General features: G+C 46.7%; 1 protein-coding gene across 5 annotated transcripts in view; it reads right to left on the bottom strand.

Annotated features, from left to right (window-relative positions):
• Nucleotides 1-2637: 2637 nt before the first annotated feature.
• The window catches only part of LOC137421825 (ornithine decarboxylase-like), a 61199-nt gene continuing 37301 nt past the window's right edge, over nucleotides 2638-26535 (bottom strand). For 3 of the 5 annotated variants that reach the window (XM_068108252.2, XM_078773260.1, XM_068108254.2), the window contains exons 4-11: nucleotides 22536-22708; nucleotides 22293-22427; nucleotides 22105-22186; nucleotides 17341-17424; nucleotides 15000-15153; nucleotides 14431-14534; nucleotides 9055-9263; nucleotides 2638-3144 (exon numbers count right to left, since the gene is read on the bottom strand). In XM_068108252.2, coding sequence (XP_067964353.2) covers nucleotides 3045-3144; nucleotides 9055-9263; nucleotides 14431-14534; nucleotides 15000-15153; nucleotides 17341-17424; nucleotides 22105-22186; nucleotides 22293-22427; nucleotides 22536-22708 — 1041 coding nt within the window. In that variant the 3' untranslated portion in view covers nucleotides 2638-3044. Of the gene's footprint in view, nucleotides 3800-9054; nucleotides 9264-14430; nucleotides 14535-14999; nucleotides 15154-17340; nucleotides 17425-22104; nucleotides 22187-22292; nucleotides 22428-22535; nucleotides 22709-26535 lie in introns of all 5 variants that reach the window. The other 2 variants (XM_068108255.2, XM_078773261.1) reach the window with 2 other exon arrangements.

Below are 26535 nucleotides of genomic sequence, written 5' to 3'. Positions count from 1 at the left end.
AGGCTGACTCACACGGGGATTGATGGCAAGGAAAAGCGGGTTGGTCGATCGCTCCAGGTGCACCTGGGCTCAGGGCAGAATCGACCCGGTTCGGTCCGGTCCAAAGATGCGGGGAGGTATCGGCGCGCTGGGGGTGGCGGTGGCTTCCTCTGCTCTCCGTAGTTCAGGCGCATCTGACTCTCACTTCCGGTGAGTCGCTCGTATATCCGGCGGGGAGCGACACGCCCTCGGCTTGTTAGCTCCGCCCCAGATGGAATCGGCCCGTTGCTTCTCATTGGGTGCGGGGGTTACCGGCTCCGCCCTTGACGAGGGGCCGACAGGGAGCCCCTTCGTGGTAACCCCGTCGAGCACCTGGCCAATGGCGGCTAACCAAGCCGGACTGAGGACGCCCACTCCCCGCGCCGTCGCCGCGCCACCCCCCTCTGCTGTTGTAGTTGTTGTAGTTGTTGTTGTTGGAGCTTCTTCATGGGGAAGAGATGCGGGGAGGTATGGGAAGGTCCTAAACTCACTACTGGTGCCATATAATCACATTCTGGTGCAACGAAGAGTCAGAATTAATGGAAACGAGTCCTTAACTGACATAGACTAAGAATAACTAGCAAGAGGTCCGAAAGTTGTCTACGTGTGATGCGGTGGACCTGGGCACGACATTTAATGGGGGAAGAAGGGGGAGATCGGCTCTACTGGGTGTTGTTTACAGACAATGGGACTAGGGAATGGGGTAAGGGAGAGTTGGGGAGTATTGGGGAAATAGGGGAATATTTACAAGCGGATATGGAGGCCAAATTCCATATCCGCAACAATACATACCTGTACCAAGTTTGAATGAGATAACTTCAGCCGTTCTCAAGATATAGACTTATTAGGACTTTGAACTTTGCCCCCAAAATCTAGTCAGTTAATCTTTCCATCATAATACATACACTACATGACCAGAAATATGCGGACACCTCTTCTAATTAGTGGATTCGGCTATTTCAGCCACACCCATTGCTGACAGGTATATATAATCAAGCACACAGCCATGCAATCTCCATAAACAAACATTGGCAGGAGAATGGGCCGTACTGAAGAGCTCAGTGACTTTCAACGTAGCACCATCATCGGATGCCACCTTTCCAACAAATCAGTTCGTCAAATTTCTGCCCTACTAGAGCTGCCCCAGTCAACTGTAAGTGCTGTTATCGTGAAGTGGAAATGTCTAGGAGCAACAACAGCTCAGCCACGAAATGGTAGGCCACACAAGCTCACAGAACGGGTCTGCCAAGTGCTGAAGCGCGGAAAAATTGTCTGTCCTCGGTTGTAACACTCACTACTGAGTTCCAAACTGCCTCTGGAAGAAACGTCAGCACAACAACTGTTCGTCGGGAGCTTCATGAAATGGGTTTACATGGCCGAGCAGCCACACACAAGCCTAAGATCACCATGCGCAATGCCAAGCGTTGGCTGGAGTGGTGTAAAGCTTGCCGCCATTGGACTGTGGAGCAGCGGAAATGCGTTCTCTGGAGTGATGAATCATGCGTGACCATCTGGCAGTCCGACGGACGAATCTGGGTTTGGCAGATGCCAGGAGAACACTACCTGCCTGAATGCATAGTGCCATCTGTAAAGTTTTGTGGAGAAGAAATAATGGTCTGGGGCTGTTTTTCATGGTTTGGGCTAGGCCACTTAGTTCCAGTGAAGGGAAATCTTAACATCACAGCATACAATGACATTCTAGACGATTGTGTGCTTTCAACTTTGTGGCAACAGTTTGGGGAAGGCCCTTCTCCTGTTTCAGCATGACAATGCCCCCGTGCACTAAGCGAGGTCCATACAGAAATGGTTTGTCGAGATCGGTGTGGAAGAACTTGACTGGCCTACACAGAGCCCCGACCTCAACCCCATCGAACACCTTTGGGATGAATTGGAACACCGACAGTGAGCCAGGTCTAATCGCCCAACATCAGTGCCTGACCTCACTAATGTTCTTGTGGCTGAATGGAAGCAAATCCCCACAGCAATGTTCCAACATCTAGTGGAAAGCCTTCCCAAAAGAGTGAAGGCTGTTATAGCAGCAAGGGGGGGGGGGGGGGGGGGGACCAACTCCATATTAATGCCCATGAATTTGGAATGGGATGTGTGATGTTCGGGTGTCCACATACTTTTGGTCATGTAGTGTATCTGTACCAAGTTTGAATTGGATAAATTCAGCCGTTTTTAAGTTATAGACCTCTTACAGACTTTGACCTCTTGACCCCAAAATCTAATCAGTTCGTCTTTACAACATTATACATAATTGTACCAAATTTGGTCAGAATCTCATCAAGAGTAACAGTATTTTTACCTAACATGACCTCTGACGTTTCGCCTTTGACCTCGTGACCCCAAAATCTAGTCAGTTCATCTTTACCTCATTATACGTACCTTTACCAAGTTTGACTAAGATCCCTTCAGCCATTCTTAAGTTATCGCAGTAACGAAAACCTATCACGGACGGCCGGACGGACAACTTGAAAATATAATGGCTCCGGCGACTTCATTAAAAAAGGCATAAAAAGGAGGAGGAAGTGAGTAGACACAGGCTTGTGAGTCATACCTGTCATTTGTAACGGTTGGTATTCACACAGGTACAGGGTACACCCCCTCCACACCATATTTATGTAACATTTTTTAATATAGATATTAAAGTTCTTATAAGTGCAAAACCAAGGGAAATCGATTAACAAACAAAAATGTGGCAAAGAGAAAACGGGATGACAACAAATAGATGTACCCCAGGACATGAAAATGAATTACAGGAGCAGAGCAACAACAGGATCTCAGCTGACATTGTGAAGCTTCTGGTTTTCTATTTTGTTGTTAATCGTTTTATTTCGTTCTGATTTTTGATCGAGTCCTGTCACTTTTTCATACAAGGAAATGCAGCCATAAAAATGGTAATTGAATACAGTATTCATTCATATCCCGTTACAGTACATCGACTCTTATAGTAAAATCAAATAATCGATGAAGCAATTTTTCAAATGATATTTCCAACTTTGCCATGGCGTAATTACATTTGTTCAGGAATTATGAGCCCAGCATGACAGTGGCACAGAAAGGCCTGTGGCATCCACAGGAACAAGTGTCCTCATAGCTTCAGGAAGGGTTTGCAAAGTTTGCCTGAAAATGGGGAACAGCATCAGCAGCAATTTCCTTCACTCTTTTTTCCCCACTTTTTCCATTTTTTACAATCATACAATTACTTATACACCCGATAAACCACCGCCTACCACTCCAAAAAATTGGTTTATGTATCCATCTTGACCGCCCCTTGCGTTATTCCCTACCCGTCATCGTTACCTGCCTCCCTTGTTTGTCTGCCTCCGTCTATTGTCTCCTGTCTCCTGCTGTTCCCTTTGTTATGTTGTGTCCTGATTTCTTCTGTCCTCACTCTTCCACGAGCATAGACCTTGTATATAAAATTATACTTACTAGCAACCGTACCCAGCCCTATGGGCGGGGCTTCAATTGGTAGGCCCAAATGAAAAGGCAAAATATCAAAAATTGAAGGCTTTTTTATTTTAAATGATTTATATAAACATCCGTTAAATCATATCACACGCAAATCATCAAAATCTAAACAGTGTTTGTAGAATTTCAATAAAAGCCGCATCACTGTTCATATCGGTAAATATTATTCCATCGTGTTTGGAAAAACTGGAAAATTTGAAAAATTGGAAAATTGGGAAAACAATATAGCCTATTTTACTCCAGGGTGTCCCAGGATTACCCACCCAAAATTTCGTTGCGATCGGTTCAGCCGTTTTTGCGGTACCTGGGAACGGACAGACAGACATTTGGTGAATTATAGTAAGATGATGAAGTTAGGAATCATACTCAAGCTGTCATGCCATATGTTTTTCCAAACACGTGTTATCCATTTTTGGAGACCTTTTCCATACAAATCCTAAAATTTATATGGTAGATAGAAAATGCAAAAGCTGAAGCACAGAATTTGTTGTTATCAGGTCGGTGGACTCTTGCTTTTCTACAGTCGATTCTCCGACATTGCTCCCTTTACTCTCTCAGACCTCCGACCCTCTCCATCTACTCCAGGACGCAAGCGTTCATCCAGTAACCTCCTCCTCGTTAAAATTCCAAAGTCCAGGCTAATTGCACACCTCAAGTCTTTCACTCTTTGCTTCTCCCCTCTATGGAAACACCTTTCAGAAGCTGTTCTGCCTCACTGTCCCCTCCTAGTCAGGTTCACTATGTTTTTTCGTTCAACATTTTTGGAGATTAGCAAAACTATACATTTTTGGTATATTCAGAGCTTGAGGAATCAAAAAATTAATGTTGGCATTTGCGTAGACACCTTTGCGAAAATGACCCTCAGGACAGTGATGAAGATCTGTAAAAGCATATTCCTGAACGGTGTAGACCTCGTAGATCCTGTGTATAGGACTTATAGTACAATCTGATACTAACAAGGCTGTTTTCTTGCTTTATAAACCCATACCTATAACTTCAAAGGACTTGCAATAACTTCAAAGGACTTCCTTCAAAGGACAAAAACAACAACAACAACCAATCATGTATTATGTAAAACAGTTATATCACAAATATAAAGACAATGGTTTTCAAATACCTTTGTTTGTTGCTTTTCTATAATCCTGAGCACTATTTTGAGGCCTTTATTGGATTCCTTGACCCAGAAAACATAGGATTAGCATATTTAATTAAGTCTCTAGGTTGACTAGAAGCCGAGATAGCGCAAAATATGTATTTTATGGCGGCCATTTTGAAAATCCAAAATGGCGGCCATGCAGGTGTCTGTGCAAATGCCAACATTGATTTTCAGATTCTCCATGCTCTGAATATTCCAAAAATGTACAGGTTTGCTAATCCCAAATTTTTGAACGAAATTACATTTGTTAACATAGTGAACCTGACTATCCAGGATTTCAAACAAGCTGTGACACACCATCTCTTGTTATCTCCAATTCTGACCCATGACTCCCCCACCCCCCCCCCCCCCCCCATTAACCTTTCCTAACCCAACCCTCATACTTGCTAGTTTCAGTGTTTCCTCCCTATACTCTTTTCTTGTCTATTCATTCCCTTGATATTTGTCCCACTGTCAATTCTACCTTGCTCTTCCATGATGGAAGAGGGGAAATGAAAGTAAACAAGAATAAAAAATAGGACCTGGAGGAAAAAGGGAGAATGTGAAACAAGGATAGGGTGTAAAAAATATAACTAGCACAAAGGGTATTGAGCCACATAAGGAACAATGCATAGGTCAGCACAAGAACCAAGCAGCCCGAACAACAAGCCAGGACAACCAGCCAGGACAACAAGCCAGAACAACCAGCTTTGACAACAAGCCAGGACAACCAGCCATGACAACAAGCCAGGACAACCAGCCATGACAACAAGCCAGGACAACCAGGCATGACAACAAGCCAGGACAACCAGCCATGACAACAAGCCAGGACAACCAGGCATGACAACAAGCCAGGACAACCAGCCATGACAACAAGCCTGGACAACCAGGCAGAACAACCAGGTACGACAACCAGCTAGGACAGCCAGCCATGACAACAAGCCAGGACAACCAGACAGGACAACAAGCCAGGACAACCAGCCAGGACAACCAGCCATGACAACAAGCCAGGACAACCAGCCAGGACAACCAGCCATGACAACAAGCCAGGACAACCAGCCATGACAACAAGCCAGGACAACCAGCCAGGACAACCAGCCATGACAACAAGCCAGGACAACCAGCCATGACAACAAGCCAGGACAACCAGCCATGACAACAAGCCTGGACAACCAGGCAGAACAACCATCTACGACAACCAGCTAGGACAACCAGCCATGACAACCAGACAGGACAACCAGCCAGGACAACAAGCCAGGACAACCAGCTATGACAACAAGCCAGGACAACCAGCCATGACAACAAGCCAGGACAACCAGCCATGACAACAAGCCAGGACAACCAGGCATGACAACAAGCCAGGACAACCAGCCAGGACAACCAGCCATGACAACCAGCCAGGACAACCAGCCATGACAACAAGCCAGGACAACCAGCCATGACAACAAGCCAGGACAACCAGGCATGACAACAAGCCAGGACAACCAGCCAGGACAACCAGCCATGACAACAAGCCAGGACAACAAGCCAGGACAACAAGCCAGGACAACCAGCCTTGACAACAAGCCAGGACAACCAGGCATGACAACAAGCCAGGACAACCAGCCAGGACAACCAGCCAGGACAACCAGCCATGACAACAAGCCAGGACAACCAGCCATGACAACAAGCCAGGACAACCAGGCATGACAACCAGCCAGGACAACCAGCCAGGACAACCAGCCAGGACAACCAGCCATGACAACCAGCCATGACAACAAGCCAGGACAACCAGCCAGGACAACCAGCCATGACAACAAGCCAGGACAACCAGCCATGACAACAAGCCAGGACAACCAGCCATGACAACAAGCCAGGACAACCAGCCATGACAACCAGACAGGACAACCAGTCATGACAACAAGACAGGGCAACCAGCCAGGACAACCAGCCATGACAACAAGCCAGGACAACCAGCCATGACAACAAGCCTGGACAACCAGGCAGAACAACCAGCTACGACAACCAGCTAGGACAACCAGCCATGACAACAAGCCAGGACAGCCAGCCATGACAACAAGCCAGGACAACCAGCCATGACAACAAGCCAGGACAACCAGCCATGACAACAAGCCAGGACAACCAACCATGACAACAAGCCTGGACAACCAGGCAGAACAACCAGCTACGACAACCAGCTCAGACAATCAGCCATGACAACCAGACAGGACAACCAGACAGGACAACCAGCCATGAGAACAAGCCAGGACAACCAGCCATGACAACCAGCCATGACAACAAGCCAGGACAACAAGCCAGGACAACCAGCCATGACAACAAGCCTGGACAACCAGGCAGAACAACCAGCTACGACAACCAGCTAGGACAACCAGCCATGACAACAAGCCAGGACAACCAGCCATGACAACAAGCCAGGACAACCAGCCATGACAACAAGCCAGGACAACCAGCCATGACAACAAGCCAGGACAACCAGCCATGACAACAAGCCAGGACAACCAGCCATGACAACAAGCCAGGACAACCAGCCATGACAACAAGCCAGGACAACCAACCATGACAACAAGCCAGGACAACCAGGCAGAACAACCAGCTATGACAACCAGACATGACAACAAGCCAGGACAACCAGCCATGACAACCAGGCATGACAACAAGCCAGGACAACCAGCCAGGTCAACCAGCCATGACAACAAGCCAGGACAACCAGCCAGGACAACCAGCCAGGACAACCAGCCAGGACAACAAGCCAGGACAACCAGCCATGACAACAAGCCAGGACAACCAGCCATGACAACAAGCCAGGACAACCAGCCATGACAACCAGACAGGACAACCAGCCATGACAACAAGCCAGGACAACCAGCCATGACAACAAGCCAGGACAACCAGCCATGACAACAAGCCAGGACAACCAGCCATGACAACAAGCCAGGACAACCAGCCATGACAACCAGACAGGACAACCAGCCATGACAACAAGCCAGGGCAACCAGGCAGAACAACCAACTACAACAACCAGGCAGGACAACCAGCCAGGACAACCAGCCATGACAACAAGCCAGGACAACCAGGCAGAACAACCAGCTACAACAACCAGGCAGGACAACCAGCCATGACAACAAGCCATGACAACAAGCCAGGACAACCAGCCATGACATCAAGCCAGGACAACCAGGCAGAACAACCAGCTACAACAACCAGGCAGGACAACCAGTCATGACAACAAGCCAGGACAACCAGACAGGACAACCAGCCATGACAACAAGCCAGGACAACCAGCCATGACAACAAGCCAGGACAACCAGCCATGACAACAAGCCAGGACAACCAGCCATGACAACAAGCCAGGACAACCAGCCATGACAACAAGCCAGAACAACCAGGCAGAACAACCAGCCATGACAACAAGCTACAACAACCAGGCAGGAGAACCAGCTAGGACAACCAGCCATGACAACAAGCCAGGACAACCAGCCATGACAACAAGCCAGGACAACCAGCCATGACAACCAGGCAGAACAACCAGCCATGACAACAAGCGAGGACAACCAGACAGGACAACCAGCTAGGACAACCAGACAGGACAACCAGCTAGGGCAATCAGACAGGACAACCGGGCAGGACAACCAGACAGGACAACCGGGCAGGACAACCGGGCAGGACAACCAGCTAGGACAACCAGACAGGACAACCAGCTAGGACAACCAGACAGGACAACCAGCTAGGACAACCAGCTAGGACAACCAGACAGGACAACCAGCTAGGACAACCGGACAGGACAACCAGACAGGACAACCAGACAGGACAACCAGACAGCACAACCGGGCAGGACAACCAGCCATGACAACAAGGCAGAACAACTGGGCAGGACAACCAGCCATGACAAGCAGGCAGGACAACCAGCTAGGATAACCGGGCAGGACAACTCAGTGGAGGACAAAGACATCCCATGAAGATATCCCATGACCTGGAAAGGAAAAAATATAAAAACAGGAAATACACAAATTGATAATATCCTCGACCACTAATTATTGGATCCCACTTTCTTTATTGGTGTCGACCGAAGGGGAAGGTTGGGCCAAATCTTCCAGGAACCGACCTGCCAAGCCCCAAGCGAAGCATGATGATGAGGCCGGCCTAGATATCTCGGTTAGCAATGATGTAGTGTTTGACTATTAAAGGACTTGACTAGGACCACTGTCATGTTTGCCGTGAGGATTCGAAAAACCTTCATTTTTGGCTATTTTAACTGATGCCCTTTTCCTGTATGTGATTACATGCACGAGATCCACCACGAGCCTTAAAAAAAATTTGAATGTATTTTAAAATTTCTTGATTTATGGTGCACAGTTGGTAAAGTGCGAGCATATTTACTTGAAAAATGAATAGTGATAGTACATGGTGGTGTTACCCAAACTTACCAGTCGTCCTGTCCGATGACATCCTCACAATGGGGTGGAGGGAAACCACCGAATCGGGTGCAGACAGAGACTGTGTAAGCACCCATGTCCTTGAAAAGAAGCCAATCTCCAGAACTTTGCTCTGGCAGGAAGCAAGTGCTCATAATGCAGTCCTTCTGATCATCCGTGGGACCCATACATATAGACTCAAACATCGGCTCATCAGCACCCTGCCGTACGATAGATACAATTAACTACAACGGTCCAGCATTAGATTAACACAACCATGGCGTTCATGTTTTGTTTCTGACAAAAACATTGCAAGATGATGATGTATATGAGGAGGAGAGGAAGAATAACACAACAATGACACTAGTTGCTGGCACGGCCGCTGTTCCAGAAATGTTGCAACCAGCAGCTGCAGGATGCATACATGTCTTTCAATCCTGACAAATCTCACACTCTTACGATGTCTCTCCAAAAGGACCGTCTGGAAAACCCTCCCATCTACTTTCACAACAATCCTCTCCAAGAAGTTCGGTCACTCAAGCTTTTGGGTTTCACTATCTGCCATGATCTTTCCTGGGAAAACCACATTTCCAAGCTGGCCTCCAAAGCCAGTCGCCGACTGGGCATCCTCCGTCATGCGAAGTCCTTCCTTGGCACACCTGAGCTCCTCACCACATACAAGGCTTTCATCTGCAGCTCAATGGAATACTGCTCTCTCCTCTGGTCTGGTGCTCCTGCCTCACACCTCGCTCGTCTTCACGCTGTTGAAACCAAATCTTTCAGAATCATTGGAATCTCCCGCGATGAAGCTAACTCCGAGGGCCTCTCACTTACTCACCGCAGGCAGGTTGGTGGTCTTTCTGTCTTCTACCGACTCCTCTCCGGCCTTGCTCCCCCACCTCTCTCTGTGCTCTGTCCCCCAAATATTCCTACAGGTCGCACAAGATCTGCCAGCAACCCCCTTATGGTTAAACTGCCAAAATCAAGACTCTCTGCTCACCTTCACTCCTTCATTCCCCTTTTCTCCCGCCTCTGCAACAAACTCCCTCCCTCTCTTCAATCCCTCTCCTCCCTCCAGGTCTTTAAAACAGCTGTTCACCACCATCTCTTATCTTCCCCCATACAAAACCTTGATCTTTTCTACCCCCGTTAAAACACCCCAAATCCGCCTTTATAAATCCCCTCCGTCTTTCCTGAAATTCCTAGAAGTGTTCATTTGCTTTCTACCGTGAACCCCTCTCCCTCTCCCCAGCCCTCCCCCTTCCACAGATCTACGGACGTCCTTGTTCTCTTTGGTTGTTGTGCTTTCCTCTCTCTCCCCCTCTTGTCTCCCGCTCCCGTCATTGTATGTTTTATGTGTCTGTGCATGTTTTCATGTTCAATGTGTTAACTCTTACACGAGACTCGATTCTGCATACAAAAAAAAAAAAACTACAACCAAATGGGAGATACTCAACTGCAAATAAACTATAAAATAATCATATATATATATATACACAGTCATGTGAAAAAGTAAGTACACCCCATGTAAAGTTTTGACTTTTTCAACATATTTCAACATACAGCTATTTGATCTTCATTTCAACAATATTGATACATAAAGGTGATATAATATAACAAATATCATGAAACATTTACATTTTGTAGTCCATTGTATAATTTAAATAAACATAAATGCAAATTTCGCATGTGGAAAAAGTAAGTACACCCTTGGCTCTAATAGGTGGTATTTCCCCCTTTGGCAGAAACAACCTCAAGTAGGCGTTTCTTATAACTGTCTACCAGTCTCTGACATCGACTGGGAGAAATTTTTGCCCACTCCTCCATGCAGAATTCTTTCAGCTGTGCGATGTTTGAGTGGTTTCTTGCACGCACAGCTCGTTTCAAATCCCCCCACAACATCTCGATGGGATTTAGATCCGGGCTTTGACTTGGCCATTCCAGAACCCTCCATTTCTTTCTTTTCAGCCATTACTTGGTGGATTTACTGGTATGTTTAGGGTCATTGTCATGTTGCAAGGTCCACCTTCGGTTGAGCTTCAACTTTCCGACAGATGGCCTCACATTATCCTCAAGCACCCTCTGGTACAATGAAGAATTCATAGTGGATTCTATGATGGTGAGCTGCCCAGGCCCTGATGCAGCAAAGCTGCCCCAAACCATAATATTTCCACCACCATGCTGTGCAGTTGGTATCAGGTTCTTGTGGTCAATTGCTGTCTTTGGTTTTCGCCAAACATGTCTTGTGGTACTGTGGCCAAATAGCTCTACCTTTGACTCATCTGTCCAGAGCACATTGTTCCAGAAGTGCTGGTCTTTGCCTAGGTGTTCATTGGCAAACTTTAGTCTTGCCCTGATGTTCTTTCTGGACAGCAAAGGTTTCCTCCTCGCACACCTCCCATGCAGATCAAATTTGTGCAGCTTCTTTCTAATGGTAGACTCGTGCACTTTGACATCAACAGTGGCAAGATCTACCTGTAGGTCCCGTGATGACATTCTGGGGTTCTTAGAGACTTCTTTCAGCATATTGCGGTCTGCTCTCGGGCTGAACGTGCTGGGGCGGCCTGGCCTGAAGAGGTTGGCAGTTGTTTGGAATCTTCTCCACTTGTAGATGATCTTCCGGACAGTCGAATGATTGATTTCAAATTGTTTGGAGATCTTTTTAAATCCCTTCCCAGACTCGTAGGCATCTATAACCTTCTTTCTGAAGGCCTCAGAGAGCTCTTTTGATCTGGGCATGGTGATGCCGCACACTTCAACAACAAAGAGCAAACCAAACTAAATGTCTGAGGTTTAAATAAGACAGGTTCCTCCAAGATCCTCTCACGATGTTCTAATCATTTGCACCTGAGCTGGTGCACCTGATTCTAATTTTAGGTATTTGAAGTAGTGATAAATGTAGGGGTGTACTTACTTTTTCCACATGCGAAATTTGCATTTATGTGTATTTAAATTATGCAATGGACCACAAAATGTAAATGTTTCATGATATTTGTTATATTATATCACCTTTATCTATCAATATTGTTGAAATGAAGACCAAATTGTTGTATGTTGAAATATGTTGAAAAAGTCAAAACTTTACATGGGGTGTACTTACTTTTTCACGTGACTGTATATATAAAGCTCTTTATAACCACTGACCGATTGATATTAATGTTCGGTACCTTCCGGGTGACGTAGAAAGCTGAAAATTGGTGTGCCGACGGATATCGAAGTCGGTACACCGGGAAAAAATCACAAAACCGTTGGAAAGCGTCCATAAATGAAAATTTATGTTTTAAAAACCCCGTAAACGTGTCCGTAAAAACAGAACCTCAATCAATATCTACCATTTGAAAATTGTAATTTATATACCTGTAAACTGTGAAATAAAAATCGCAATGAAAATTTACGTAAAAACAGTAAACGCTGTTTTAAAAAAAAACAGTAAAAGCAGTAAAAACCCACCTGGTATTTTTCTTTCAATGGCACGACAGGGGCTTGAACTCATGACCCTAAGATATTAAGCCAGCCACCTTAACCGATAAGTCAACACTAGGCCTAGGGTGGCCTAGAGGTATGCACATTCACCTGTAAGCTGTGTAGCCTGGGTTCGAACCTTGACCCCACTTATAAACTGGCATCGCAGTATTTCACAGACAGGGTAATTAATCAATGTGTGTCTCTGTCTCTCTGTCTCATTAATCAATGTGTGCTGGCTTCAATTCTTTGCATGGACGTTAAACTGGCGTCCTGTGTTAAACTGTCATCCTGTGTTAAACTGGCGTCCTGTGTTAAACTGTCGTCCTGTGTTAAACTGTCGTCCTGTGTTAAACTGGCGTCCTGTGTTAAACTGTCGCCCTGTGTTAAACTGTCGTCCTGTGTTAAACTGGCGTCCTGTGTTAAACTGTCGTCCTGTGTTAAACTGTCGTCCTGTGTTAAACTGGCGTCCTGTGTTAATCTGGCATCCTGGGTTAAACTGTCGTCCTGTGTTAAATTATCGTCCTGCGTTAAACTGTCGTCCTGCGTTAAACAGTCGTCCTGTGTTAAACTGGTGTCCTGCGTTAAACAGTCGTCCTGTGTTAAACTGGCATCCTGTGTTAAACTGGCGTCCTGTGTTAAACTGGCATCCTGTGTTAAACTATTGTCATGTCTTAAACTGGCATCCTGTGTTAAACTGGCGTCCTGTGTTAAACTGGCGTCCTGTGTTAAACTATCGTCCTGCGTTAAAGTGTCATCCTGCGTTAAACTGGCGTCCTGCGTTAAACTGGCGTCCTGCGTTAAACTGTCGTCCTGCGTTAAACTGGCGTCCTGCGTTAAACTGGCGTCCTGTGTTAAACTGGCGCCCTGCGTTAAACTGTCGTCCTGCGTTAAAGTGTCGTCCTTCGTTAAACTGGCGTCCTGCGTTAAACTGGCGTCCTGCGTTAAACTGGCGTCCTGCGTTAAACTGGCGTCCTGTGTTAAACTGTCGTCCTGCGTTAAACTGTCGTCCTGCGTTAAACTGTCGTCCTGCGTTAAACTGGCGTCCTGCGTTAAACTGTCGTCCTGCGTTAAACTGGCGTCCTGCGTTAAACTGGCGCCCTGCGTTAAACTGTCGTCCTGCGTTAAACTGGCGTCCTGCGTTAAACTGGCGTCCTGCGTTAAACTGGCGTCCTGCGTTAAACTGGCGTCCTGCGTTAAACTGGCGTCCTGCGTTAAACTGTCGTCCTGCGTTAAACTGTCGTCCTGCGTTAAACTGTCGTCCTGCGTTAAACTGGCGTCCTGCGTTAAACTGTCGTCCTGCGTTAAACTATCGTCCTGTGTTAAACTGTCGTCCTGTGTTAAACTGTCGTCCTGCTCTAACTAGTGGTACTGCTGGGAAGGCAATGGCAACCCGCCTAGTATAACCATTCCAATAAATTCCTTTGACAGCACAAGATGCTCTGTAACGGTGTATGGTACATCAGAAGAAGTTGGTGGTGTTGTTGTTTGTTTTTGGGTTCCTTCCGTGTAGTATTCTATTTTCATATTACTTCAAGAAGTATTACAATACTGTATATTATTTTGTGTGCTCCTCCCGTGTCCATTCAAAAGGGTTCCTGCTGCCGTAGAATAATAAATATAATACCCTTGGAACCGCGACATCGAATTCCCATTTTGCTTCTTCTTCTTGTTAAATCAGAGAAAGAGGGCTTTTAAAACGGGCGTTTTATGATGAAATGGATACAAATTTTTGTTCAAAGTAAATCGATTATGAGCTTGCCGACAGCAACACTTTCATTAAATCTACGACAGCAAAACCCAATAGAACGAAGTGTGAGACACACACGGACGGACGCTTCTCCTTTTGGTAACACATTTACACAAGGAACCTTAAAATATATTTACTACATTGTGAATGGTAGATCAGAGTAAAAGGTACTCCACCTTCAACGAAATGGGTTTCATCACAAACTCAGGATCATAGAGATGAGTGGAGAAAGAACCATATAATCCATCATCCAAGTAATACTTCATCATCCGTTTATCATCTGTGGAGAAATGGAAAGTGTGACGATCGTCGAGCTTACCGTACTTTTTTTTATAAATACCTGTACACAGAATCGAGGCTCATGTAAGAGCTAACACATTGAACATGAAAACATGCACAGACACACAAAACATGCAATGAAGGGAGCGGGAGACAAGACGGGGAGATAGAGGGAAACACACAAGCACAACAGTAGAGAACAGAGACGTTGGGAGATCTGTGGGAGGGAGAGGGCTGGGGGTGGGGGGAGGAGGCAGGTATAAACCTGGTATAAAACCTCTGGTATAAAAAGAGGTATACAACATATGGACTCTGCTAGAACTTTCAGGAAAGAAGTCGGTATTTCAAAAAAGTGGATCTGGGGTGAATTAACGGGGGTAGAAAAGATCAAGGTTTTGGATGGGTACTTGTAAATACTTGTAAATGTAATCTGATATTGATAAACAAATTAAACAAATATATTTACCGCTGGAGTCCTTTATTTGGACCTTCTTGGTGGTTATTGTGGCAACGAGTGTAAAGGCAGACATCACATAAAAAGTTCCAGGTTCTGCAATGATGCTCACACCCGAGCCTCTGGGAAACTTGAGGTCCAGTGCTGGCTTCAATTCAGCGGCAAACTGTACAACCGATGGGCACAGACATGCAAGGAACCGATGGGCACAGACATGCAAGGACCCGATGGGCACAGACATACAAGGAACCGATGGGCACAGACATGCAAGGACCCGATGGGCACAGACACGGAAGGAACCGATGGGCACAGACATGCAAGGACCCGATGGGCACAGACATGCAAGGAACCGATGGGCACAGACATGTAAGGACCCGATGGGCACAGACATACAAGGAACCGATGGGTACAGACACGGAAGGAACCGATGGGCACAGACATGCAAGGACCGATGGGCACAGACAAGCAAGGAACCGATGGGCACAGACATGCAAGGACCCGATGGGCACAGACATGCAAGGACCCGATGGGCACAGACATGCAAGGAACCGATGGGCACAGACATGCAAGGACCCGATGGGCACAGACATACAAGGAACCGATGGGTACAGACACGGAAGGAACCGATGGGCACAGACATGCAAGGAGCCGATGGGTACAGACATGCAAGGAACCGATGGGCACAGACATGCAAGGAACCGATGGGCACAGACATGCAAGGAACCGATGGGCACAGACATGCAAGGAACCGATGGGCACAGACATGCAAGGAACCGATGGGTACAGACATACAAGGAACCGATGGGCACAGACATGCAAGGAACCGATGGGCACAGACATGCAAGGAACCGATGGGCACAGACATGCAAGGAACCGATGGGCACAGACATGCAAGGAACCGATGGGCACAGACATACAAGGAACCGATGGGCACAGACATGCAAGGAACCGATGGGCACAGACATACAAGGAACCGATGGGCACAGACATGCAAGGAACCGATGGGCACAGACATACAAGGAACCGATGGGCACAGACATACAAGGAACCGAAGGGCACAGACATGCAAGGAACCGATGGGCACAGACATGCAAGGACCGATGGGCACAGACACGAAAGGAACAGAAGGGCACAGACATGCAAGGAACCGATGGGCACAGACATGCAAGGAACCGATGGGCACAGACATGCAAGGAACCGATGGGCACAGACATACAAGGAACCGATGGGCACAGACATGCAAGGAACCGATGGGCACAGACATACAAGGAACCGATGGGCACAGACATACAAGGAACCGATGGGCACAGACATACAAGGAACCGATGGGCACAGACATACAAGGAACCGATGGGCACAGACATACAAGGAACCGATGGGCACAGACATACAACGAACCGATGGGCACAGACATACAAGGAACCGATGGGCACAGACATACAAGGAACCGATGGGCACAGACATACAAGGAACCGATGGGCACAGACATACAAGGAACCGATGGGCACAGACATACAAGGAACCGAAGGGCACAGACATGCAAGGAACCGATGGGCACAGACATGCAAGGAACCGATGGGCACAGACACGAAAGGAACCGAAGGGCACAGACATGCAAGGAACCGATGGGCACAGACATACAAGGAACCGATGGGCACAGACATACAAGGAACCGATGGGCACAGACATGCAAGGAACCGATGGGCACAGACATACAAGGAACCGATGGGCACAGACATACAAGGAACCGATGGGCACAGACATACAAGGAACCGATGGGCACAGACATACAAGGAACCGAAGGGCACAGACATGCAAGGAACCGATGGGCACAGACATGCAAGGAACCGATGGGCACAGACACGAAAGGAACCGAAGGGCACAGACATGCAAGGAACCGATGGGCACAGACATGCAAGGAACCGATGGGCACAGACATGCAAGGAACCGATGGGCACAGACATACAAGGAACCGATGGGCACAGACATGCAAGGAACCGATGGGCACAGACATGCAAGGAACCGATGGGCACAGACATGCAAGGAACCGATGGGCACAGACATGCAAGGAACCGATGGGCACAGACATGCAAGGAACCGATGGGCACAGACATGCAAGGAACCGATGGGCACAGACATGCAAGGAACCGATGGGCACAGACATGCAAGGAACCGATGGGCACAGACATGCAAGGAACCGATGGGCACAGACATGCAAGGAACCGATGGGCACAGACATGCAAGGAACCGATGGGCACAGACATGCAAGGAACCGATGGGCACAGACATGCAAGCAGCATAAGCATACAGGAAGCACAGCAGCACAATCGGGACGCTTTACCAAGAGCCATACCTCCTCAAACTTCAGCTCATCACCATTGCACCCTGGGAATCCTCCTCCAATATCAAGAAGCTTCATGGAAAACCCGAGTTTCTTCTGCATTACAAAAAAAAAGTTATCATCCATCCTAAAGCCAAACGAAATATTTGCACACGTACTTCATTTTCCTGAACAACTACGAAGTTTGGAGGTGAAGATCACCGCATCTATTTACCAGACTCAGTGGTGTAATAGTTAGAACAGATCTGCTTTCAGTCTCGGTCAGTGGTTCGAAGTTCGAATAATCCTGGCCGGGTCATACAGAGACCAGGACTTGCAAATAGTACGTGATGCTTACTTGCTTGACTATTAGCATCTAAAAAATATAGAGCAGGAACAAGCAACCATTACGCAGGCTTGATGGGCCTAATGGCCTCCTCCTGTGTTGAAGTTCCTTTTCAGGGAAATCATATTATTATTAACCAAATCCTCCGGCATCGATAATAAATATGCCTGTGTGTGTGTGTGTGTGTGTGTGTGTGTGTGTGTGTGTGTGTGTGTGTGTGTGTGTGTGTGTGTGTGTGTGTGCGTGTGTGCGTGTGTGTGCGTCTCCTCTGTAACTACAAAACCATGAAACCTAGCAGCCCAAAACTTTGCATGCATACTAAAGGAACTTCAAGGGAGTGCATGAATGAGAACTGGGTATTTGGGTAAATTTAAACACCCATTTTGACGATAATTTAAGAGGTGTTCATCATTAAAATAAAAAGCCTTACCAAGATGGCAGAGTGCTATCATGGTCTGCCTGTAGTCATCTTGCAGGGGTCTTAAGCCGCCATTTGTTTCGGTCTGCTCAACAATAACTTGACGTGGAACAGGTTGTAACGCCACAACGGTTTCTGTACGATAAAGCACTCAAAAAAAATTTCTCACTTTCCTCACTCATATCATCGAATGTGTGATCTTTGTACCTGTGAATCGCTGTTTGCATCACTCTTGTAGGTGCTATCGTTTTCAAATTAGGACCTTGGAGATATTTCATGCATTATATGATGCAATATTCTACGATGGACTGTGACAGACTAATTAAACTATATAATCGAAATCTGGCTTCGGATATGAGGATCAGATCTAGTAGACTACGCCAGTTTTTGTTTTTGTGGGTGTGTCCCATCACCAATCAGCTTCCTATCGCTTGCCAAGCCAGCCGTTCCTTTTCAACCATTTTGTTGGAGTGCTTGCTTGAGTGGTTCAAGCTTCAAACGCTCTATAAGCTTCAAATCACACACACACACACACACACACACACACACACACACACACACACACACACACACACACACACACACACACACACACACACACACACAATCCCCCGTATCAATGCATGTGAGTGGACCGTTGCGACTGAGGCACCACAGTCTGTTCAAAGTTCGTTGCGGTAATCTATACATACCCGCATAAAGTACAACAAAACGACAACCCCGAAGATTTACCTAGAAACAGGCCCTTGTTTGTCGATCGATGTACTTTCTACTTTTTAAAGGAAGGAAATCTATCTATAATTCCAGTAATCTCTGTGTGTTTGTTTGTACGTTTGTACGTTTGTACGTTTGTTTGTTTGTCTGTGACCGCTGTTTCTCGACAACTACCGGTCCGATATACTTTAAACTTGCCAGGTATATTGCTGGGGACCCGAGGATGTGCCTTTTCAAGGTTTGAAATTAATCGGACAAGTACTTACCGAGCTATGGCGATTTAGCCGTTCGCCGTTCGCTTTGGCTTTGCGAATGGACCAAACCATTCATGTAAATAGAGGGGGGGGGGGTGTTCTGTGGTCGTTCGCTTTGGCTTTGCGAATGGACCAAACCATTCATGTAAATAGAGGGGGGGGGTTCTGTGGTCGTTCGCTTTGGCTTTGCGAATGGACCAAACCATTCATGTAAATAGAGGGGGGGGTTCTGTGGTCGTTGCGAATGGACCAAACCATTCATGTAAATAGAGGGAGGGGGGTTCTGTGGTCGTTACTGCCACGTGGTTTCAAAGTTTTTTTTTGTTGTTGTTGTTTGCACGCATGTTTTTTTGCACCCACGTACGGGCACGCCCTAGGATGTTTACACACACACACCCCTACACAAATTTTTTTTTTTTTTTTTTTTTGGCAAGGAACGGGCACCCACGTACGGGCACGTCCTAGCTTATATATAGTACGGGCATGCCCTAGTATATTAAACTAGCAGAAGTACCCGGCATTGCCGGGCGGGGGAGGGGAGGGGAGGGGAACGGGGGGGAGGGGAGGGGCGGGGAACGGGGGGGGAGGGGAGAAGAGTGGGAGGGGGAGGGGGAGAGGGGAGAAGAGGGGGGGATGGGGAGGGTGAAGGATGGGAGGGGGTGGGAGGGGGGAGGGGAGGAGGGGAGGAGGGTGGGGGGAGGGAAGGGGGGAGGGGAGAAGGGGGAGGGGGGAAGGGGGGAGGGGGGAAGGAAGAGGGGGGGATGGGGAGGGTGAGGGATTGGAGGGTGAGGGATGTGAGGGGAGAGGGGGTGGGAGGGGGGGAGGGGGAGGGGGTGGGAGGGGGGAGGGGGAGGGGGAGTGGGTGGGAGGGGGGTGGGGAAGGGGGAGGGGGAGGGGGGGACCCGGCAGAAGTACCCGGCATTGCTGGGCGGGGGAGGGGAGGGGAGGGGAACGGGGGGGGAGGGGAGAAGAGGGGGGGAGGGGAGAAGGGTGGGGTAAGGGAGGGGGAGGGGAGAAGGGGAGGGGGTAGGGTGGAGGGAGGGGGAGGGGGGAGGGGGAAAGGGAGGGGGAGGGGGGAGGGGGAAAGGGAGGGGGAGGGGGAGGGGGAAAGGGAGGTGGAGGGGGGAGGGGGGAGGGGGAAAAGGGAGGGGGAGGGGGAAAATGGAGGGGGAGGGGAGAAGGGGAGGGGGGAGGGGAGAAGGGGAGGGGTAGGGTGGAGGGGGTAGGGTGGAGGGGGAAGGGAAGGGGGGATGGAGGGGGGAGGGGGAAGGGGGAGTGAAGGGGATGGCCAATCAACAATGACGTTGCAGTTCTCATGGTCGGAGAGCAACACAACAATCGGACATAGTCCTGCATATTCGCAACAGCACGAAGCGGATTTTGGAGACTCACCGATCTTGTGACGTCCTCCAGTACCGGCGTTGCCGGGCGGGGGAAGGGAGACCCATACATTCCCAACCCGTACATTCGCCCTCTCGACTCAAGCTCACTCGGACAAAAGCCTCGCACAAATTACACCGTGAAGGCCCAATGGTCATGTCTATGCCACAAATCACGGGCGCATTGAATTGAAAATATATAGAACGTTCATACTCCGTGAAAAGTGAAGCCACCGTGTCGCCATCTTGGTCAGCACGACTCGACCAACTCGCTTCGCGGATCTCGTTTTGTGTGGCAAGAAACTGCTCCAATCGGTTACGGAAGGGTTGTGGAAAGACGTTTCACAGCTGTTTCAAAGACATTTAATTCATATCGCACAAAATCGATACAAAACACGATCGCATAAAAGGTGAAGTGACGTGTGACGGGATGGAACATCACGTGATCGCTCTGAGCGAATCAGTCTGGCGGCGGGAATGGAACATCACGTGATCGCTCTGAGCGAATCAGCAAGCTGCTCTGGAACCGGCTGAGATTAGCGGGTACTTCGCTGAAATGCGCTGAGGTAAATATGAATAAAAAATATGGATCGTCAAATATTTTGAGTTCGGCCATGTTCGTCCCACGCTCAATGGCCATGTCTATGTCAAATATCAAGCACGTAAGCCTCTCCGTTTAGGAGTCTATCGGTAACATTACACACACACACACACAAACTGTGTTTTATATATATAGATAGACAAAAGCAGGAGGGAGGAAGCAAGACCATGGTGTTTTAATTTGATCTTTAATTTGATTGATTTTGCCTTCCTCACTCCCGAGATGTCTTCCCTCCTCCTGCCTCCCCCGAGTACCCAGGCACTACTGTGGAAGCCTTGACATCAATCCCGTTGGTTAATTATTTTAGTCTAACTCAATAAAGTTACACTTTGGGCACATTCCTTAATCTTTTCTTCACTCAATATAATTGTTGGAACAGTAGAAAAAGTTAAGTTCAATGCTTTGGCAATATTGAGAAGGAAGAAGGACAGCCTTGCTTAAAGCTGGAGTAAAAGATATACACCAAGTTAAAATAATCTCATGTGTTAAATTTTGTCAGATTTAACTCCAGATTTTGATACTTATTTAGTGTATGGGATCCGATCCTCAAATCCGAATCCAGATTTTGATTATATACTTTAATTAATCTGTGAGAGTAGATCGTGTTTCCATGGCACGGCACGTTTGAATAGGTCAAAAGGAAATGGCGTCGTAAGAACCCAGCAATGTGACAGAGGGCTGACCAAGATGGCGCACCACCGGATTGGTCAGGCTTATTTTGTTATTTTCTTCTGAGCACCCCATAAATTATCTTCTAAAGGGGCGTTTAAACACACCCAGTTTTCATTCATGCAATCCCTTGGAGTTCGAGAAGTATGCAAGCAATGTTTCGAGCCGCTAGGTTTCATGTTTTTGGAGTTATGGAGGACACACACACACACACTTTTTTCACTTTTATTATTCTAGATAGATGAGAAGGGGGGACGGTGCAGTGGTGGAGTGGCTGGGAGGGAAAAGGATTTATTGGGTGAGCGAGAGCAAAGGGTAAACATTATTAAAGGTAGGTGGGGAACTGAAGAGAGATGTTTGATGATAAAACAATCATGCTAGAAGTAAACCATAAATATTATTTGTATTATACTTACAGCCAAATGAAAGACATCGTGCGAATTATAAATAGCCTTGACATATGCCTGAGGTTCCTTACTGCCACTTCCAACATGAAAGCTGCAAAATGAGGAGTTAGTTAAGCGGCCTCCATTCAACTCTCAAGTAAACTTCATTTGTAGTTGTGCAATGCAGATTATGCATCCATGGCATTGCATTTCCACACCTGACACCAATAATGTCCAAGCCCAGATGTTTGGCCATGTGAAGCAGTCGTTTGCTGTCTTCCAAACTCGCTCCAAACTTGTTGCCAAACTTGAACATAGCGCTGGAGTCATCAACTGCGATGCGCAGCACAAGTCTGGGACACGGAACAGAATACAGGTGGAAACCCGTGAAGCGTTCATGTCTCCCCTTTGCCTCCCTCACCCCCCTCACTGAGATTGTGAATTATTAGTGAAATGCATACCTGGCAGTGGGGTTGAATTGAGAAATCTTCACCAACTCATCTTCACAGTCAAACGTCATGGTGTGTACACCATGCGCAGCAGCTTCTCTGATATCTGAAGATTGCTTGCAGGGATTGGCAAAGATGATCCTTTCAGCAGGTACTCCCAGTTGCAGCACCATGTTGATCTCATTCTGTGAAGAAACAACAGTATTTTGCACTCCTGAAAATATACTCAGCTACTCATGAGTCTTCGGGAAGGATAAAGTTTCTTGACTGTTCCAAAAAGTGGAAGGTTCGGGTGAACTCATGGGATAATTCATCCAGGCTCATTAACAAGACCCAAATCACAAGGACATAAAATGCTTTTGAACCATTCCATCAACAATTTGCCAAACGACAATATTTCATGGCTTGGATTACTGCAGAGACTTTTTACCTTTGGACTCGGTCTGCTTCATATTTATATTGTAGATCCATAAATGGCACCTATATACAAGAGCAGACCTTCAACTTTTTAACATGAAGCAGATTGAATCCAAAGTAACAAGACAGTGCATTGTAGTACACCTCAGACGAAGTGCCCTGTGACTGAGGCTACAAAGGTACGCTAATCGAGCTTGTAGGCCTTGCGGCGCAGCTCAGGCCAAGGCCTTGACTAGCCAACTCAAAACGTGGCTCAGGCCACTAGGTCACGCAAGTCGGGTACATAATCTGAGGTGTGTGGCAAGGCCTGAGGGAAATACGACCAATGTTTATATTTTGAAATACAACTTGCTGCAAACACAGAAGCTGCGCAGAATCTGTGTATTCTTTACAATCTATATGGTTGTTTGTCCATGCTCTATCTTTTTTAAATACTGAAAAAGCAGCACATAACATCTTTAGCTCACGTGGAACGTAGTTCCATGGAGCGCGTCGTCCATCCATCCGTAAACACTTGCACCTTCTTCTCCGAAACCGCTGATAGGATTGTGACCAAACTTGGCACAAATTATATTTGTTGTGTTGTAACTCAAGTTTGTTCATGACATTAAAAAAAAATCGGTATCTAAGGGGTTCTACCGGGGGTCAAAGTGGATCAAGGTTTGACACCCAAAATAGGACTTGGGGTCTAAGGAGGTATACAAAGGGTGGGAGGAGAGGGGGTGGAAATTGCCTTACAAAATAGGTGTTTTTTTTGTTTGTTTGTTGAAAGTCTTATGATTTTGTTAGTATGATTTTACATGCTGCCCTGTCTTCCAACAACCATTGAAATTGGTTTAAAATACCTTGATGCTGTTCAAAATATATTTAGTGTGTGTGTATGTGTATGTGTAATGTAAATAAGTAACGATAACAAAGCAGACTTGATACAACACCATATAAAAAATCATTCAAAGGTGAGAAGACTGCTAGTTCCGGATAAACACCATAAATTACCATTCATTTACTGGATCCCAAAAATGCACAAACTCCCTTGTAAGATGAGGTTCATCATCGCAAGTAGAGAATGTAGTTTGAAACCTTTGTCGGGCAGTATTACAGCGACAATTAAACTAATCTATAAATGCTTAAAAAACTACCATGAAAATGTGAAGTTTTATTCTGGTATTAAGAAATTCTGGATCATTGACAATTCCAAACCGGTAATCGACAGTGTCCACAACATTAATAACTAGAACTTCCAGGGAAGCAGAACTCAACTGAGCTGACTGGACAACTTCACACACCAAGTTTGATCAAAATCCATAAATATTTGTGGACGTTAAAGTCTTAACGTCGTTTCGGAGCTGAAAACAATAGGGCTGCCTATGGCGGCCATTTTGTGACGGATCGGGTTGGAATGCAATAGCAATCTACCTTGTGTGATGACTGATAAGGGTTAAACATTCTAAGTTTGATCAAACTCTGTTAATATTTGTGGACGCTAGAGTGTTAACGTCGTTTTCATGACCAAAAACAAAATGGTCGCCTAAGTCCGCCATTTTCAACGGATCGGGCTGAAATGTAATACCAACCTGGTCCTTGGGGTAAGGATGCTGCATGTCAAGTTTGATCAGAATCGGTTGATATTTGTGGACGCTGGAGTGTTAACGTCGAAAAGTTAATGGATGACAGGCGACAGACGACAGACGACGACGACAGACGACGGACGCCGGAGGGTTCAGTATGCGATGAACTCAACTGGACAGTAGTCAAGTTGAGTTAACAAGGGTAAGGCAAAATGTCTTTCAACTTTTGATTTTTCCACACTGTACACAAACATTCCACATGACAATCTAGTAACCGCATTGGACAGAGCAGTAGATAAAGCATTTGCAGGAGGTAATAAAGTATACATTAATGTATGTCAAAACAGAGCACACTGGTCTGGAAAGGATAATAATCAATATTCATGCAGTTTTTCAAAAAGTAAACTCAAAGAAAGTATTCGATTTCTACTAAACAACAGTTTCTTTACATTTGGCAACAAGATACTCCAGCAGACAGTGGGCATACCCATGGGTTCAGATCCCAAGATACTCCAGCAGACAGTGGGCATACCCATGGGTTCAGATCCCAAGATACTCCAGCAGACAGTGGGCATACCCATGGGTTCAGATCCCAAGATACTCCAGCAGACAGTGGGCATACCCATGGGTCCAGATCCCAAGATACTCCAGCAGACAGTGGGCATACCCATGGGTTCAGATCCCAAGATACTCCAGCAGACAGTGGGCATACCCATGGGTTCAGATCCCAAGATACTCCAGCAGACAGTGGGCATACCCATGGGTTCAGATCCCAAGATACTCCAGCAGACAGTGGGCATACCCATGGGTTCAGATCCCAAGATACTCCAGCAGACAGTGGGCATACCCATGGGTTCAGATCCCAAGATACTCCAGCAGGCAGTGGGCATACCCATGGGTTCAGATCCCAAGATACTCCAGAAGACAGTGGGCATACCCATGGGTTCAGATCCCAAGATACTCCAGAAGACAGTGGGCATACCCATGGGTTCAGATCCCAAGATACTCCAGAAGACAGTGGGCATACCCATGGGTTCAGATCCCAAGATACTCCAGCAGACAGTGGGCATACCCATGGGTTCAGATCCCAAGATACTCCAGCAGGCAGTGGGCATACCCATGGGTTCAGATCCCAAGATACTCCAGAAGACAGTGGGCATACCCATGGGTTCAGATCCCAAGATACTCCAGCAGACAGTGGGCATACCCATGGGTTCAGATCCGTCCCCTTTCTTTGCAAATTTGTTCCTGCACATGTACGAGTTTGATTGGGTCCAGAACATGTGCAGGAATAAATTAGAACGGCTCTCAGTAGAGAGCATACCTCCACCTGGTTGGCCATATCACTCAATGGTGAAGAATCACTTAAAAAATTCTACTAGCTGGATCCGGATCCTGATCTTCACCAAAGTTGAATCGATTCTTCCTTGTCGCACACACAACCTGTCCAACAAGTTCCGTCCAAATTCATCCATAACTTTTTGAGATATCCTGTTATGTATCGTTTTTGGCCTTATTTTCCAATGGTGAAGAATCACCGAAAAATTCTAGTAGCCGGATCCGAATCCGGATCTTCACCAAAATCTAATCATTTCGTCCATGTCACATACGCTACATCTCTGCAAATTTAATCTGAATCCGTCCACAACTTTTTGAGATATTTTGTTCACAAACGGACAGACAGACAGACAGAAAAACGGACAGACAGACAGAGGTGAAAATATAATCTCCATCCACCTTTGGTGGCGGCGGTAATTAACAACTGCACGAAGATGTGGAAACATCTTCAGGTTTATTGATGATTTGTTGGAAATTAATGATGGATTTGTATTTGAGCAGCTTCATGATGATATATATCCAAAAGAACTTGAATTAAAAAAGGAAAATCAAACTTCCACTTCAGTTTCCTTTTTAGAATTACAAATTCACATCCATCTATCTATAATTCCAGTAATCTCTGTGTGTATGTGTGTGTGTCGTTTGTCTGTGACCGCTGTTTCTCGACAACCACGGGTCCGATATACTTG

This window comes from Myxine glutinosa, chromosome 2 (assembly GCF_964187855.1).
Source record: "Myxine glutinosa chromosome 2, kmMyxGlut1.1, whole genome shotgun sequence".
In the NCBI taxonomy this organism is placed as follows: Eukaryota; Metazoa; Chordata; class Myxini; order Myxiniformes; family Myxinidae; genus Myxine; species Myxine glutinosa.
This window is presented reverse-complemented; position numbering and strand designations above follow the sequence as displayed.